This window comes from Plasmodium brasilianum, chromosome 7 (genome assembly GCF_023973825.1).
Source record: "Plasmodium brasilianum strain Bolivian I chromosome 7, whole genome shotgun sequence".
Taxonomy (NCBI): Eukaryota; Apicomplexa; class Aconoidasida; order Haemosporida; family Plasmodiidae; genus Plasmodium; species Plasmodium brasilianum.
Window position 1 is genome coordinate 849,690 of NC_090120.1, and position 20,159 is coordinate 869,848.

The window sequence follows — 20,159 nt, forward strand, 5'->3', positions numbered from 1 at the left end:
TTTATTTTAAAAAACAAATAGTCATATCTCTTATCACATATATATTTATTATTATTATTTTTTTTTTTTGCATATATATTTCCCTATTTTTTTACGTTTTCTTAAAAAATTAAAGAAAGAAATTATTTCTTTTTTTTTTTCATTATATAATATTGATAAAACTTTGGTCTTTTTTTAAATTACATATATTTAACTGTCTATTCACTAAAAATAAAATACCTGTACATAGTATTAAATGTATCTCTGCATATATGTGTATTTGTCTATAGCACAAAATACACAATCGTAAAACTATTCAAGCCTGATATATATCTACCCACTTAAGTTTGTATAAACATCTATATATCTATTCATTTACACATACATGTCTATACATACATACATACACACATATATACAAGTAGATATAAATATATAAATGTACATAAATATATACAGCCACGTGTACATGTATCATTTCAAAATAGCTTTGTATGGTAACCCTAAGAACATAACCGCATTTTAATATTTTTTTTTTTATTTTTTAAATATTTTCTATTTTTCATAAATATACAGTAAGAGAAATGTGTTAGAATACTCGTGCTTTCCTACGCTTTTTTTTTTTTTTTTTTTCATCATTAGATATTTTGTTCTAAACTATTTATCATATTTTTCATTTACAATTTATTTTAATTTTATGTTTTACTTTTCATTTTTTTTTTTTTTTTTCACATTGCTTACCTTCTTACATTCATTCTGTGAAAAGAGGAAAATAAAATCGCAGTATTTTATATACTAAATTTATAATTATTTGAGATCTTGTTAATAAAAATAAAATAAAATAAAAGCTTTTTTGTATGTTTAAATTCTTCTTGTATAGAATTTTTAAAAGTACAAGAATAGAACAAAAACTAGTGTTTCTACACTATATTACACATATACAGGGGTATGTATACGTACATTAATACATACATGTTATACATACGTATGTGTATACGCATGAGTATAAGGGAAAGATAGCAGTTTTAATTTTCTATTTAGAGTTGTAAAAGAAAAAAAAAAAGTTTACGTGTATAAAAACAGCAAAAAAGAAAAAATATATATATTTAAAATTAGAGATTTTTTTTCATGTTGACATATTTTATAAGTGTTTTAACATTTACAAAAATTTATATATTTCTACACATATTTATTGCAAGTAAAAAAAAAATAAAAATAATATAAACTAAATTAAGAAGTGTAAACAAAAGCATCCAATCTATTGTACTTGTTTGGTCGTATATATTATATGATTTTCAAATTTGAATTATTAGGGTAATAATGAAAAAAAAAAAAAAATTGTTTCTTTTTTTAATGAATATTTATTCTTATAGCCTTAATGAAAAGTAGAGTTGTATGAGTTTAATAAAAATGCTAACGAATCAAAAAAAAAAAAGAAAAAAAAGAAGAAAAATATAAGAAAGCATAAGAAAAAATAAAAAATAAGAAAAACATAAAAAAAGCTTAAGAAAACAGAAGAAAAAATAAAAAATAAGAAAAACATAAGATAATATAAGAAAAAACAAGAAAAAGTAGCAAAAAGCAGCAAAAAAGAAGAAACAACTATAGTACAGCTGTTGTAGCTGTAGCAATAAAACCCAACACACTAGTGACAACAATAGAGTTATATAAGAATAAGAAAAAGAAAAAAAAAAAAAAAAAAAGTGTTTATATTTATTTAAAAATAAATTATAAAAACATAAAAAAAAAAAAAAAATATATATATAAAGGGCAAGAAAACTGGTTTACACCGGAGTAAGGAAGAATGAGTAGTGAACAACTCGGCACCAGCACAGAAGCTGTTAATGAAAAAAAAAAAAAAAAAAATTATTTTTTTTTTTACAATGGTCGAGAAAAGAGAAAAATAAAAAAATAAAAGAGTAAAAGAATAATAGAATAAAAGAATAATATAATTACTAGAACAATTTGAACAATTTCCAAATTAATTTAAAATTAGTAGTTCGAAAAATTCTATGTAGATCTAACAAATTTTTGCAATAATAGAAAGTGCGCTCCTAGTAAGCAATAAACTATATGAAAAAATATATATTTCTTTTTTAAAATAGAAAAAAAAAAAATTATATTGTAGTATATACAGCATTAATCCTAATCAGATGATATTCAAAAATTAGAATCCTACAGCAAGTATAAGAGAAAGAAAAAATAAAGTAAAAAAGTTGAACAAGAAAAAAAAAAAAAAAATGAATGTAGCTAGTGAAAAAGTAAGTACGGGTGTAAAATGCGAATTTGCGCAAAAAAAAGAAACCTATGTTAAGAAAAAAAAAAGAAAAAATTCTGAAAGCAAAAGAAAGAAAACACCCTCCACTATAAAACACCATAAAAAAAAAGATGACAATATAAGTAACAATCTTGTAGAATCAGACTGCAAATATAAAGAGAATTATGATGATATACCTGATGATCAAATTAATACAACTTATGATGACTGTACCAAAAATGATGATTCAAAAAATGATACTGAAACAACAAGTAATAAAGATAGTTTTTTTAAAACTGAAATGAATAGCTGTGATATGCAACAGCTTTTTTATGGTCTTTGGCATTATGTTAACTGTGCTAATGAGAAAGGATTTGAAAATGATGAAGTTAAAAATTTAGAATTAACAGAAAATTCAAATAGCTTCTTTTCTAATGACAAAATTCTTTTGTGTAATAAATATAATTTTTTTAAGGATGAACATAATGGGGGAAATTCTGAGGAAATCTCATCAGATAAGAGAAAATGGAATAACCTCTCTTGCTGGAATAATGACAGTGACATCAAATGGAAGCATTGCATGGTATGCGCGAGGAGGAACGGAAGCTTGGAGGAGTTAAACGTGAGTAGTAACAATGACAGTAAAGATGATAATAATAATAATAACAAACATAATGAAAGTACTACTACTACTACTACTACTACTACTACTAATAATAATAATAATAATAATAATAATAATAATAATAATAATAATAATAATAATAATAATAATAATAATAATAATAACAAACATAATGAAAGTACTAATAACAGCAGCGCTGACAACTCTCAGCAAAATCTATGGGACCCTCTTGCATACACAGAGAGCAGCGAAAAAAATAAGGAGCAGCAAGACAATGGTATATCGATGGACCGTTCTAATAATAAGGAAAATGAAATATATGGAGAGGATAAAGGGTGGGATCTAAATAGCAAAGATAAAAGTAATAAAACGGAAAATAACTGCAATGATAAAACAACTACAAACAATGGCAATGGGGATAACGCGAATGTCTCATCATGCTCCGCATCAAAAGATTCAAACATCAAATTAAAATCTTCTCCTTCTATTGTTGATAAAAATGTTATATTTATCCAAATACAGAATTTTTCTCAAAAAATTGACGAGTATATATCTGACGAAAGGATTTTTACAGCACAGAAACTAATTGAGCATGTAAAGAAATATGTAGAATATTACATTGAATATTTTAAAAAAATAAACGATAACGAAACAGTGGAAAAATTAATGAAATACTATGATGAAGAACTCACAGATAAGAATATTAATTATAATATTAATAATTTAAAAGTTAACATTCTTTTTTATTTTTTGAGTTTTTTTCGTTTAAATGATATGTCCAATATGTTAAAAGACTATTCCTATTATTTTTCTCTTGATCCAATAAACAAAACAAATTCAGAAACTACTAGCGGTCTTCTTGAAAATAACAATTCGACAAAGCATAGTGGGGACACTTTTATGAATAGAAAGTCGTCTATACAATCTTGCTTCGCTTCTGACTTCGGAATAGAAGAAGGAGGAGGACCTAGTAACTCATCGGCTAATTATTCAGGTATAGAGATGAGTAGAAGAGCTTCCATGTTGAACACAACCCTTAGTTCGAAGGATTTAAAAAAAGAGGAAAATTGCAATTACAAAGCTGACAAAAAGGAGCAGGAGCAGGAGCAGCAAAACACTAATCGCAACAGTACTAGCAGCAATATGGATGATCAAACTAACAAAAGCAACGATAGTAACAATGCGAAAGATAAGGAGAACAGAAACATATATTTTTACCAAACTAACAGCCTTATTAACAGCAAAAAGTTCGACGAGAGAGAGCTTAATGAAGACTTCAGTACTATTGTTGATAAAGTATATCATCAACATTACAACAACTCTAATTTTATTAACTACAGAAGAAGGTCATTTAGCAAAAAAAGTGTAGTAGGTGAAACTACTGTAAGTAGAAAAGGAAGTAATCTTCATATGGTTAAAATTATAAAAAAGTATTCAAGAAAATTAAAAAATTTTAGAAGAGCAAAACAGAACAAAGAAGGATGGATAAAAGAAAATGATAAATATTTTGATTTATGGCATAGTGTTGATAGTGAAAACAATATTACAATACATATACGAGCAAAATTATCATACGATGTTAAAAAAATCTTATCAATACTTAGTGAAACAGAGTTAAGTACTAATTGGGCTCCTTTTTTAACATCAGCAAACAAAATAAAACATTTATCAAAATCTAGTGCACTAATTTCACAAATGTATGAATATCCTATAATTGGAAAAAAGGAGTCCTTAATGTACTGCTTAGGTAAACCAAAAATACACTTGAACGTTCATTTATGCATATGAGCATGGAAGGAAAAGGCTGGGCTCGAAATCAGTCTCGGATAGCTTCCAATTATTTTTCCTTTTTTATGAAAATTTGGGAAATTTTCTAAATTGAAAATGAGCCCCCAGGGCTGTGTACATTATGCATCTTGTTTTTTTTTTTACTAGTTTTTTCTTATTCCTTCATATTTGCTTCATTTGGGCATATTATTGATCCCTTTTTGATCCCTTATCGTCTCATTTTCTTTCCATTATTTTCCTACTTTATGATCATTTCCTCCTCTCTCCCTTTTCTACCTTTGACAGGTGCAAATTCCTTAGAAGAACTCGGGTGCATAATCCTGTGCTGCAAGGCCCCCCCAGAAATGAAGAAAGATATTTCGTTTTACCAAGATATGTGCGAACAGTTAAATATAAACAAAGATGGTGAAATACTAAAAGTTAATGAGATACCTGTAAAATTCAGAAAAACAAAGAGCGAAGTAACATTCTTTGATTGCAAATTACCTGAACCAATTCCTAAAATAGATAGACAAAGAGCAGCTAATTTGTGTTTTCTGTTATACCCGTTAAATGATGGAAATTCCACAGTTCTTGAGCTGTTTGTGCATTTTGAAAATGAATTCAAATATACACCTATTAAAATGGTCCTTTTTTTTATTAAAAAAATTGTAAAAAATATGTACGAAAATATCATTAAATCCTGCAAAAATTATGACAATATATATGCCGACACTTTAACGAAAAATTCAGAATTTTATGATTGGTTAGACAATCAACTTAAAAGACACATGAAAAATAAAAATGGGAAACTTATGGATTCCGTAAGTCTTGAAAGTTATATCGAGCCGGAGAACAACGAAGAGGTTTAAGAAATGAGGAGTTTCATCCTCTACGTGGATATATACGCAAACATACATATATATATATACATTCATATATATATACATGCATACATACATACATACATACATACATACATACATACGTACATACACACACACATACATACATACGTACATACACACACACATACATACATACGTACATACACACACACATACATACATACGTACATACACACACACACACATACATACACACGTGTTGGCTTACCAAACTTGCTTTAAAACCCGTTATTCCTAAAACAAACAAGAGAATATTTGTAAGATTTAGGATCCTACGGTGTCGAGTGAAAACGTAACTTTCCAGTATTCACTTACATAAGGGCATTTTAGTTTTTATTGACAATGTTCTACATTGTTTAAATTTTTTTTTTTTTTTGTGCTTTGCGTATATAAATATTATGTGAATACACCCACATATATATATGTGTATGTGTGTGCGTATACACATATGTATGTATGCATATATATGTATATAATGACTTATTTATAACACAGATTTGTTGATTTTTCTGCATCCATTCTCTCTGTTTATGTTAACTCCTTTTTATTTTAGACCATTTTTCGTGTTACTTCTTTGTTTCCTAACCATAATGTTATATTTGCATTAAAAATTCTTATTGTGCACATGACTTTTTTTTCAATTGACGCTATATAGGGAAAGCCACTGGTAACATTCATGGGGACTTATACATATATGTGCATAATATATATACATACATATATATGCATACATGTATATACGTACGGAAAAAAATTTTTTTTTTTTAAAATATATCAAATTTAATCTGACTGTGTAACCTCCAGATTTTTTTTATTATTTTATATAATTATTTTTTTTTTTAGTAATTAACTAAATTTGCCTTTCTCTGTTTTATAAAAATTGAAAGACAAATTATTCATTACATTTTCCCTACATGTACTTTCATTCTTTTTTTAATCTTATCTAATTTTTTTACTAAATAATAATTTATTTTAAGAGCTTTTATTTTGACCTAATTCACATGGCTACATAGAGCAATTCTTCCGAGAAGGTTTTAAGTAAGAAACCTTTCAGAGAGGAAGGAAACGAAAGGTAAAAAAAACACAAAAAAGGGAAAACGCTATAATGCGGAATAAATAAAATGCGAAGAAATAAAAAAAAAAATTTGTGCTTTCTTTTTTTTTTATTCTATGCTTTATTTTTACTAAAACGGGTAATTGAATATTCGTTAAAGTTTGCTTTCTTTTTTTAGCTATAATTTTTATTGTAAGAATCCAGCTTTTTATTTTATTAAAATGGTTAAATATTTTTATATTTTAAAGGTTTGTATCTTAGTCACTTTACAACTGTATATTTTGCCTATACTGTATCTTTTATATAACATTGTACTGATATAAAGTTTTTCACTTAATTATTATGCAATAGATTTTTCAAAATTAAAATTTTTTTGGGTTACAGTGTAAAAAGGGTAATTTAATTACTTGCTAAGTATCCCCACTATTTTTGATACTTTTAATTTTGCCTATTCCATTTTTTCATTAAGTATACACCATAGAACTGTTATAATATAATAAAAATGAAATGTAATATGTTATTCATTTATTTGAAAAACCTGAATAAAAATGTGTTTTTTGTATTACAAAATAAGAATTTGATATTTTTAATATCAGAAGATATTTCACGATCCCATGTGTGCAATGTTTTTATTTTTACGTATGTAATCTTGTAGTGCAAGGTTTCTTGATCTTTTCTGCCATTTTAAGGGTAATGGGAGAACATGTGTATATAAATATATATATATATATATTATATATATATATATATATATATTATATATATATATATATATATATATATAATATGTATATATATCTATGCATATGTGTTTATTGAAAAACAAATTTCACGAAAAGGTAAAGTCATTGTTAATTTTCATGCAATTTTAAATTTTCCAGAATACTATGAATATGCCAAAGTTGTAAATAATTATAATTTGAAATATTTAGCATGTTCTTTTCTTTTTTTTTTTTTTAACCTTTAGCTAACGTTTCCTTATTCTGAATTTTCGTTAAAATATTAAAGCAAAGTAAAAAAAAAAAGTAAAAATTTAAAAAAAAATAATAATAATAAATATAATAATAAAAATAAAAATAATAATAATAAGAATTATAATAATAAGAAGAAGAATAAGAAGAATAATAATAAAAAAAATAACAATAAAAAAAAAAAAACAATAAAAAAAAATAAGAACGATTTAGCAAAACCAAACCGAATTAAACAAAACAAAGCAGAATAAAACATAGGAAAATAAAACAACAAAATATAACATAATAAAACATTGCTAAGTGTAAAGAGACAAAATAAAAACTATCGTAATAAACAATTTTACATGAACAGTTCAGGAAAAAAATATGCTATCATTTGAATGTGTATAAATAAATGTAGCATGTACGACTTTAAAGACATAAAAAAATACCCCTTTGAAACATATCATTTAATGAAACAAATTTCTTTTCTCGTCTTTTTAAAATAGCTTTAAGAAAAGTATTATTTCTGAGGAAGAAAAACTTTTTCCTTTCCTAGAACAATAATGTTTTTTTAATCATTTTGATAAAAGCTTTCACGCATTATATAATAATAAAAGAAAAAAAAAAAAAAATATGACAGATAAAATATGCCACAAATTGATCAATGAAAATATTAAAACGTTATGTCACATGAGTTTAAGAAATGAAGATAACTATGAAAAGAAAAATAGAAGCTTTAATAATAACATGAACATGACTTGTTCTTCTAAATGTGAAGAATTATGTAATAACATAAATGACAGACTGCATAAAATCAAAGATATAGTACACCTCAGATCGGCAAAGCCAAATGCAGTTTTAATTGAAACTTTGATCTATATTAAAGAATTTATAAAAGAAATAGAAAAATATATAGAAGTTTTTAATAATGTTATATATGAAGAGAACAGAGCATATGCATATGTTGAGGATATTTTCCACTCTTTGGATAAACAAAATCAGAATATTCAAAAAATTTATCATATATGCAGTCAAAATATTGTAATTACAAAAAATAATAGTGAACTGGTTTTACAAAAACCGCAAAGCTATTCTTCTCTCTCAGCTAAATTTATTAAAAATTTGTTAAATGTATGTGAGGGAAACGAAAATGAAAATAAAAACAAAAATGACAGTAATAATGAGAGTCAAAATGAAAGCCAATTGGAGCATCAAATCGAAGGCCAGAATGAACTACTTAATGAAAGCCAAAATGAAAATAAAAACATAAGCATAGATGAATGTTCCAATGAAAACTACATAAATTAAAACGTACTGTCGTAAGGAAGGAAAGAAAGGATAAATTTTTTTAAGATATCAGTTAGGTGCTAAACATATAAAAGTTAGTGTAATAATGTTTATCGTCCTTGCATATATATATATATTTTTTTTTTTTTAAAACCTTCTCGATTTACTCTTTTTGCTTTCCCTACTTTTTATTGTAGAACATTAACAAGACATAGAAACTGCTATTTGCTGTGCACATTTTGAGATTAATTCTAACATGGTTACAAATTAAAAATATTCTTATTAAATCATCATTTTTATTTGGCTTATATATAAAAGGTGAATTTTTTCTTTTTTTGCATAAACTTTTTTTTTTTCTTCTGAGCTTTTAATGCCTTCTTTTTAAAATATATTTGCTTAAAAAATAAAAAGAGCATAGGGTACCAGATCCATATATTTTAATTGCAAAAATGTGTAATTCAAAGCGTGGTGTGTGCCTTTTCATTATACATATATAAATAAATTTACATATATATATATAATATATATATATATATATATATATATAATATGTATATATATGTACGCGTACGCGTGTATATATGTATATATCCTTGTAAAAATATAAAAGCAAAAGTAATTTCTTTTCATCATTTTTCCTTTTGAAAATGAAGAATCATTTAAAAAAATAAAATAAAATAAAAAAAGAAAATAATTAAATAATTGGCATATATTCCATATTGCATGCAACGTTTTTTGCAAAAAAATAAAAACTCAAATTTCGGATTAATCTATGCCGTATATTTTACTTTCCTTTTATGGTTCTTATTGTGCATTATATGTACATAATAAATTACACAAACATACTAATAATAAAGGGGAATATATAGTGGTATATTTATTTGTATTACTTACATATATATATATATATATATACGCAAATGTACATTACTTTATATAACATTACATCGTAGATGTGCAAATTTTAAATTCCATAATAAGTCCATACAGCATGCATAGACACTAAACATGTGTTGAGTTCTTTTATAACATAAAATAGCAAGTTTTTGTGGCAGACATGCCTTTCGCTTTTACTTTCCCCCACTTTGTCTTAACCCATCCATATAACATATCATTTATATATATATATATTACATGTGCGGTGCGAGGAGAAAAGCGAAACAGAGCATATATAATTTTTAAAAATGAACACATTTCCTGTTTGAAAGTAGAAAAAAAATGCTTATACATTTTGCGAATGTGTTCTTAATAATTTTGTCCTTTAATACATTAACTTGTATGGGCGGAAAAAATCATATAAAAAATTTTAAGCAAAATTTGGAAAATGAGACAAATGAATATACTTCAGAAAAGGAGGGTAAAAAACCTTTTTTTAAAAATGGTCAAATAAAATTCTACAAAAATTTGTTTAGCAGTAAAAATTATTTAACCAGGCGGGGCGATACCTCAAAGGGAAAGAAGTTATTTGTTATAAGAGAGAAAAATGAAGAAATGCACAATAATGGAGAAGCAGAAAAAAATCGCGAAAGTGGTCAAAATGGGGGAAGAAAAAACAAAAATTTGAGTACAGGTTTAAAACATCCCATATTTTTACAATACCATGTACGTATAATCAATATAAAAAATATCTTGCGTAGTTCTTTGCAAGTTAAACTTGATCAGTTTTGCCACCCTGGAGTAGCCAGATGCAGAGATGGAGCAAAAAGTTGTAGATGTTACAGGATATACCTAAATCAAGTATCAAACTTTTGCTTAGATAACTGTGGTCTTTTTACTGAATGCTATGGGAATGCTATAGGTCAACCATATAAATCAGTACCATATTCGTTTGTTCAGAATAAAATAGTATTAACATGTGTTGTCTCAGCAGTTCAAAGGAAGTTAAATAATTTATGTGGAGAAAATAATGTTTTTAGATATAGTAAAAATAAGAGTTATTGTATTCCATACGACTTTTTAGATATGGAGAAAGTGGGTACATTTTGTGTTAGTAAATCGAATATCTTAGTTATATGTGCTGGTTTTTTAAAAGATTCTTTTGTAAACCTATCTGATTTTGAACTAATTGACAATATTGCTATATATTCTATTTTAGGTAATATGTGTAATGAAACTATATATGGTAATGGTGAATATTATGTAGGTTGCCAAAATACTTCTATATCTGGCAAAACGTGTTTAGCTTGGGAAACCTTAAATATTAATGAATCATTAGGTTTGTATTATAAACATAATTTTTGTCGAAATCCTGAGAAGTTAGATTATATATATTGCTTTGTTAATGTAAATGGTTTTATTTTTAGAGAACATTGTCATGTTAAGGATAATAATATAGTTCTTAATAATATTGCATATTCAGAAGATACACATTATAGTTTTGATTTAACTATGAAAAATGTATCTGATTTTCGTATAAGGTTTTCCGAAAATAATTGTAAAAATACATATTTACTTCCTAATAATTTAGATGAAATGATAAAATATAATGTATTAAATTATGTATATCATGATATAGGTGGAGATATAGCACTTACCATAACTTTTAAGAATTTTACGTATATAGATTACCTAGGTAAGAACTTATCTATTTGTGCATGTCATAACGACTTCTACGATACAAGATCTTACATATGTACACGTAATGATTATAAAACGAAGATTGGGAAATTTAATATTATCAAATCCTTTTCTAAATCAAAACAAAATATCTTCTATGTAAACCAGATCTACGACATTTCTATTGATTTAAATCCGAAATATATTAAAAGAGAAATATATATTTTAAGTGGGAATTTTTCTCATGAGTGTAGTACTATTCATTTAATGAAAGACTCATATAAGGATGATTTGCACACTTTATTGTATTCTCATGAAAGTAAAATGATCCAGCGAGTTAACCCACCTCTGGACCCTTCAAAAAATTATTCTACTATTTATGGGTACTCCCAAGAAATTTTCGACTTAAGAACTTTGGTCAGAAAAAATGAAAAGTATATGAATGGTGGAGTGAAGAATAGGATGAACAGTACTAGTGATACTTCCTTTCAAAAATTGAGCAGTCTGAAAAAGGGGAACAACCTGATATGCATAAAGTACACATCTAAAGAAACGTATTTTGCCTACCTGGGTAAAATAATATATAACGACATCAACGATTCGAAGATTAAATATATTTTAAGAACTAATGATTCTGTGTACGAAAATATTATATATCTAAAATACTTATCCACTTTAAGTAATGTTAGTCATTTTTTTTTTAGTTCGCATAGTTGTGAACACCCTGATAGTAGCAATATCAATGAAAATGCTTTCAGAATATTTGAAGAATATTATACTAACAGACTAATAAATTATCCTCTTGTATATACATATAGCTATTTTAGATTAAATATTAGGAATATCTTTCTTAATTCTATTGAAAATACAAATGCTCTTCATTACTTTTCAATTAATGGAATTTCTTCTATAAAGTCTCCCATAAATTATATATGTGAAAAAAATATTGCGCACCGTAATGTCAGATCTATATCCTTAGTTCACTTATCAGATATGCTATATGTTGAATTCGATGAGTTTGCTCATCACTTTAATGTTAACAGTGTACCAACAAGTATACACAATAAGGACTTACCCTTCGAATGGACCAGTTATATTTACAATTACTTTTATTTTAAAGGCATAAATGTTTCAAGAGTTAAGAAGAAGATAATATCTGTATGGTGTCACGAGGACGATAATTATATATCCTTATGGTATGTCTCGTCAAGAAGTTTAACTCCCTTCTTTCTAATTAAGTACCAAACGAACGCCCCAAAATTCGCCTTCGTAGATTTTTTGGAGCCAACACGAACAGCGGCAGCTTCTAATGCATTATTTAATGTTTCCTTTAGCTCTACTTTCGGCTCTACTTATAGCTCAACTACCCACAAAACCTCACCCGAAATGGAGGCGAACTTCTACATATTCAGTGCAAAAAGAATGACTATCAAGAAGTACAAAACGAACACGTTTTCCTTTCTCATACTAGTGAAACAAAAGTACTATGCAAATCTGAAAGAGGTGGTGAATGTACAGTCTTTATCATACAAAGGGGATATATATTTTTTTCTACTATTTCAAAACAATACATTTACATTATTAAACAGCAATTTGGAAAAAATAAATATTATTAATAACGATTTAGGTGAGTACATAAATTCAGTGCCAATAAAAAGTAAATGCATCGATAGTAATAACAATGTAACGTGTTTCGTTCTGTATAAATATCATAAGATTTTATGGTTCAATATATTATTCAATATGAAAAAAGTAATGGACAATATTATGCGTAATTTTTCTACTAATAATAAGAATACTAAACTGACTGTTGATAGTAGTAAGCCATATAACACGGATGAAAAAAGCAATAATTTCGAAGAACTTGATATGAATAAGTTTCAATTATATAAACAGATTCATACAGTTAAAGGGAGAGCAGAAAAAGAAGATCATAATTTATCTTTGAAGAGGTACCCAGACATACGTGTAGCATATATAGAGTATATATATGCTTACAATGAAAAGGACGAAGAGTTATTATTAGAATTCCCTTCTGATATCCTAGTAATTAGTAAATTGGGGGAATATGTACTATACGTTTCTTCTAAAAAATTAAATAAATTATTTATATACTCAACAAACAGTTCAGAAAAATCAATTGAATATTATAAACATATTAGAAATGAATATATATCTAACTATGAAATTGATTCTATTTTTAGCTACCATCTTATGAATGCAAATTTTATAAATTTCTTTATCACCAAAAAGGGGGAAACCAAAAAAAATGCCATCTACTCTTTTGTTCATGAAAAATTAAGTAAGACAGATATTATATATAAACCTAAAATGTGGTTTGTATATAATAAGAATATTGAAATAAAACCTATAATAAAAGGGGATAAACGACAAATTAAATATTTCACTATTCATTATATCGATGATTCATTAAAAGATCAATATATTATAATATATAAGAAGACGGGTATTGTTCATCTGAAGCTAAACAGAATAGAAGATACTCCAATTCACCTCCGAATAGTGATGCATGGTTTATTTCATAACGTTTCAACAGAAATTAAGTTCAATACTACATGTGAAGATGGCCATTATTATAAGGATAAAAAATGCCATCCATGTGCAATAGGTTTCTATAACAACTTGAGTGAAATTAAAAACAATAAAGAATATTATACCAAATGTGTGTCATGTGGAAGGCATAAAACTACTATAATAGAAAAATCTATTAGTGAAAATAATTGCTTGTGCGATTTAGGTTATGAATATATAAAAAATCCAAATAATCCCCACGAGTTCATTTGTTCTCCTTGTTCATATGGAGAATATAAAGATACTATATCAAACGAATTATGTAAAGGAAATGGATGCAACGAACATTCTAGTTCCATCATTTTAGGTGCAAAGAATGCAGCAGAAAGTACTTGCCATTGCGATTCAGGGTATTTTTTAAATGTAAGTAATACAGGTCTCATGTATTGTAAAAAGTGTTTACCAGATCATTATTGTCCAAGTAAATTAGTAAACATACAAATGTGTCCTATATACAATAAAACTGATCGTCATTCCAGAACGAATTATACTTCAATAGATAGCTGCTTTTGCCAAGAAGGGTATGAACCGATAAATGTCAAAAGAATAACAAAAAAAAGATCCAGGGAAGAACATTATTATAAACTTTTTTTTAAAAAATATCCTTCATATTCTCCAAACAAAATTAATTCTAAACATATCTGTATGGAATGCAATCAAGGGTATTATAAGGATACTATATCATTTGATAAATGCAAAAAATGTCCAGGAATATCAACCAATAAAAAATTTGGTTCTACTAGGAAAAACAGCTGTGATGGTTGCTATAGAGGGTATTATAAAAATTCGAAAAAAGTTTGCTCTGCATGTTTACCTAATCATTTTTGTGTTGGTAGTTTTCCACAAAAGGGATTATCCCAATATACAGAGGACGCTGTCATTTGTCCAAATAATTCTGTTACACTTAAACCATATGAAATGAATATTTCCTTTACAAATTGTCTGTGTGTACAAGGATACGTTAAAAATGTTCAAACGTCGTACAACTTAAATGAACATTGCGCCTTAACTCCTTTAAATTTTTATAAAGATACTATATCTAATGATGGAGGAACGCCATGCCCGGCTAATAGTATAACTATAAATGTTGGACAGAAATCAATCAATGGATGCATATGTGATAAAGGATATTATTACAGTAAAAAGCGAATGGATTGTGTAGAATGCCCTATTGGATATTATTGTCCAGAAAAAAATATGAAAACCAAATTTTTAAAACCTATAAAATGTCCAAAAAATTCTGGAAATATTAAAAAAGGGTCATATGAATTAGCAAATTGCCAATGTAATTTTGGATATACTCTGAATGTCCAAATAAAAAAGGCTTCTACTATGATAAATAACTTAGTTAATAAAAAGAAGAAAAATAAACGCATCAAAACAACATCTTCAATACATATTCCTGTTGCCAATAAAATGATTAGGAACAGTTATATTTCTTTATATTCAAATAATTTACATAGTAAAGGAGAAAATGAAAAAGAAATGTTTAAAAGAAATATTTCCATGTTGCTATGTGTTAAATGCCCATCTGTAACATACAAATCAGTAATATCTAATGAGCCTTGTCATGCATGTCCTACAAATTCGAGAACAGTAATGCGTTTTACAACTACTGATAAGTTCTTTTGTTTGTGCAACGAGGGATATTACTTAGATGAGCAGACGTGTAAACCCTGTTCCTTGAGTAAATTATACTGTGCAGGAGAATATATATATGAAATTTCTCCTGATGAATATGATGAAATGATAAAGATAATTGAAAAGAACATCTATTTATTTAGTGATTCATATAAGAAGATTTTTGTAAATTCATTTGTTCATAATTATAGGGGTAAGGTTTCTAATTTGCACAAAAACAGGGATAGGGATACAGCCAAAAGGGGAATTTCCACCAAGGGAAGATACAAGCGTGATAACGCAAATTTAATGTCTTATTTTTCTAGTGAAAACTACTCATTCCTTTTATTGGGCCGCCTGAGCAAAATAGCACACTCGGGTGGTTATTTCACAGACCATAGAAATCTACTGCAAGTGTTAGGAAAAGGGAATTTAAAGCAAAATAATAGTAGTAGTGATGGTAATGGTAATAATAATAGTGATGGTAATGGTAATAATGATAGTGATGGTAATGGTAATAATGATAGTGATGGTAATGGTAATAGTAGCAGCAGAAGTAATAGGAGCACTAATTTTAGGGTCATTTTTTTGAAAAACTTCTTCTACACAGATCATAAAAATTACATATATGCAAAATACCAAAAGTTCGTAACATGCCCAAAAAATACAGTAATTCCTTTAGGGGTAGATTCTGCACACACATTTGACGATTGCAAGTGTGCAAAAGGAAATTATCTAGAGTCAGAAGATCTTTCTCAGGGTATTAAAATATGTAAACCATGTAAAGAGGGAACTTTTAAAAATTTTGTTGGGGATGAGAAATTCTGTGTTTCTTGTCCCCCTAAATCTACTAGTCTACAAGGGTCGTTATATCCTACTCATTGCTTTTGTAAAGAAGGATTTTATTACAATAAAGATAATTGTTTAGAATGCTTAGAAGGAGCTACTTGTAAAGGGGGTTTATATAAAAAAGCAATGATGAAAATACAAATGGATATAGAAAATGTTCATATTACTGCAGAGGATCATGTAAAACCTGAATCAAAAAAAGGTTATTACTTAGATGAAAATACGTCCATATTTGTAGATGTTAGTGAATGGAAATTTATTAAATGTCCAATAAATGGAAGTTGTTTAGAAAAGAATAAATGTCATTATAGTATGAATAATTATTTATGTGTTGAATGTGTTAAAGGGTATACAAATAGCTTCATGAGAACTATATGTGTAAAATGTCCAAGTAATAGAGTTAATATTATGCTTCTACTAATTATTTATATAATTTTTTGTTTTATTATTATAATAATATCTTTCTTAAATATATCCTCAGGATTTTACAGAAGATCTATTCATTCGATAGTAATTAAGATTGCTGTTAATTATGTTTCAAGTATGTTAGTTATCAAGGTATTAGAAGAAAATAAATTGCAGCTTCCAACATATGTATATCATTTTTATAATAAAATTAATAAATTTATATATAGAGTTGAAAATAGCAAAATTGTAAGTGTGGATTGTTTACTCAGATATTATTTTGACCTCAGTTATGCAGATTCATTTTTCTATACTAGTTTAGTGTTTTTTCTTATTCCATTATTTCTAATGGCAACATTAACAGTTATATTGTTCCTGATTTTGAAAATATACACATTGGTAAAAAGCAAGGCAATTGCAAACAAGCTGGATTTACTAAGAATAGCAAAAAAGGAAAAAATTCATTTTTTAGCTAACTCTTTAGAAAACTCATATTCAAAAGAAAGATTTATTATGATATTACGATATATAACACTAACACATTACTCATTAATGGATAGAGTTTATATATTTTTTGAAGATATGATACCTGTGTATGTTACCTTTTTGTTTATAATGCATGCAAAAACATCTCTACGGATGTTTCAATTATTTGATTGCTCTTACATTAAATATACCAAACATTTTGGAAAATATGTATTAAGTAGAGCTAGTAGTGTTCAGTGTGATTTGAAAACAAATTATTTGAAATTTTTTCTATTAGGAATATCTGGTACTATTGTATGGTCCTTAGGAATTCCTTTATTTTCTTTCTATGTTCTGTACATAAATAGACATAATTTATTTCATGAAAATGTGCGTATCAAATATGGCTTTTTACATAATGGATATTTACCTAATAGATGGTACTGGGAAATTATCGTTTTTGCTCGTAAAATTAGTGTATTATTTATCACTACTGTAATTCTTTTTTCATCTGACAAGGATACAAATACATCGAGATTATTAATTTTTACTTTCGTTGCTATATTTTCTTTATATGTACATTTTATTTTCCAGCCATTTGATAAAAGAAATTTTTTCACTCTAAATAAGTTAGAAAATTTCAGTCTTTACATATGGGTTTCTACCATTATTGTTATCTCTGTTTTATTATCTATTGATCTAAATGCATCCCTGAATTTTTTAATTTTATTTTTTTTAATCTTTTTCCATATTATATTTATTGTAAAGCTATTAATTTGTTTATTTTATGAATGTATTGACAATATTAGAAGAAAAAAAGCTTGCTATCATATACCTATTATTGGCATCTATGCGAAGTTGTTAGGGGATATTGTCGAAAAGAGGAAGAAAAAAGAGCCTTTAATTTATTACGATAAAAGTACCAAACGAATTGCTATTATTTTACCTGAACGGGTCAAAAATAAAAAAAAAGCGCGCAAAATTAAGAGTAAATTTACGCACGCATTTACAAACCTTTTTAAAAGCTTATTCAATTTTAAAAAAAAAGCAAAAAGGGAAGGATACGATAAACTGAAAAACAGTCATCAGGAATATGAACGACATGGTGAAACAAAAAGTGGTGCAGATAAAAGCGAAAATGGTAGAATGAGAAGTGGAGATAATAATAATGATGGTAATAATGATATTTATAATGATAGTAATAATGAAGGTAATAATGACGATGCTACGAATTACGACATTGTGAACATACATAAGGAAAGCGAACAAACTTCTTTCCATGGGGAAATTGTAAAAAACCAAAAAATGAGTTTTTACTTTTTTTTAAAAAGTACTGGTTTGCCAATTTACGGTTATATCAACAAGGAACATAGAATGTTTGCAATAGAAATTTATAAAGAATTGCTAGATATATTTTTAAAAAATGTTACACTAACCTACGTTTCTGATGTATTTTTTGAATTCATATTTAAAATCTCAATTAATATAGGGAACTTAATAGATAACCTAGATCAAAAAGACAAAATATTTGAATCACTGGATCAAGAACAAAACTTTAACAACATTATTCAGTGGTCTCTGGAAAGAAAAGAAAAATATAATGAAAATAAAAAATGGGTAAAAGGGAAACTAATTTCTTTGAAACATTGCAAATATAATTGTAGTTTACTTAAACAGGATATCGACACATTCCAAATTCCTCAACTATTTGGAAATGATGAAATGGAAGAGGAGAAGCAAAAAAAAGATCATAAAACAAGTGGTAAACGTATGCACATAAATATATGTCATTTCGTTTTTTGCATACCTATGTTTATTTTTCTGTTTATTTTCATTTTTCTCGTTAAAACGGCCTTCTTAAATTATACGCGGTTTTGCCTTTGGCATTTTACAACTGTGCTTTTCTGCCCGATATAGCGCTCATAAATATATGCATGTACATGTACGTATATATTTGTTTTTCATTGTAGTATACCTTGTACTTCCCTGTCTCATGAATAGAATGCTTCATCATTTCTTTATTTAATTTTATATCATGCTATATTGTTTCACATAATGTTATATAAATTCGCCTCATTTTATGTAATTCTTCCTCATTTTATATGATTTTATCTCACTTTTTTGTAATTCTGTGCAGTCTCCAAGGATGAGAGAGAAAAGCTGTTTTCATTTTTCAGCGACGACTTACTGAATAAAAAAATTGCCTTGTCAGAATTTTACTTCATTCTTATTGAGCTAAAGCTGAAGTACTACAGAAACTTACCTTCCTATTTTTACATGTTCAAACTTTACAAAAAATTAGAAAAAAAGTATGAAAGACAACAACTGAAAAAATTAAATGCAAAGTTAAAAGAATGTCAAAGAATTAAAGATACCAATGAGACAAAATATAATAACGAAAATATCCAAATACATGAAATAAAAGAAAAAAAGTTACAATTGTATAGAGAATTTAATAATCTATCTAAAATGATGGAACAATTAAAATATAAATATATTAATTTAAATAATAACGATTTGAAAAAAGGTTCATGCAATGAGTGGACAAATGAAGATTTTTCTGATGATATTTCACTATCTAGTTCAGAATCGATTAAAAATTATTTGCTCGGAAAGGAATTGAACCACAAGGGGGACCAAACATAACAGAGATTCATGTACGTCAAAAAGGAACAAACCCTCAAATACATACAAAATTTGCATGTAATTAAATGCCCAAATAGTTCTCAATTTAAAAAAAAAAATGCAAAAATTTTTTTTTTTTATTTTTATGTTAACTTTTGCATCATATATGCCAATATTTACACTATATTTACACACTCTTTGCAGTATGCTTACAAAA

General features: G+C 26.6%; 3 protein-coding genes across 3 annotated transcripts; all 3 read left to right on the forward strand.

The window, feature by feature from the left end:
- Positions 1-2,219: 2,219 nt before the first annotated feature.
- Positions 2,220-7,812, forward strand: MKS88_001900 (uncharacterized protein; the record flags this gene model as incomplete). The annotated part of the gene is made up of 4 exons (XM_067214867.1): positions 2,220-4,608; positions 4,935-5,494; positions 6,550-6,608; positions 7,599-7,812. 4 exons carry the CDS (start codon positions 2,220-2,222, stop codon positions 7,810-7,812), a joined length of 3,222 nt encoding a protein of 1,073 aa, XP_067074202.1.
- Positions 7,813-8,176: 364 nt separating this feature from the next.
- On the forward strand, positions 8,177-8,851 carry MKS88_001901 (uncharacterized protein; the record flags this gene model as incomplete). Its single annotated transcript, XM_067214868.1, has 1 exon — positions 8,177-8,851. The coding sequence occupies one exon, from the start codon at positions 8,177-8,179 to the stop codon at positions 8,849-8,851; it is 675 nt and encodes a 224-aa protein (XP_067074203.1).
- A 1,197-nt stretch (positions 8,852-10,048) lies between these two features.
- MKS88_001902 (cysteine repeat modular protein 1) lies at positions 10,049-19,963 on the forward strand (the record flags this gene model as incomplete). The annotated part of the gene is made up of 2 exons (XM_067214869.1): positions 10,049-19,079; positions 19,455-19,963. 2 exons carry the CDS (start codon positions 10,049-10,051, stop codon positions 19,961-19,963), a joined length of 9,540 nt encoding a protein of 3,179 aa, XP_067074204.1.
- Positions 19,964-20,159: the final 196 nt, after the last annotated feature.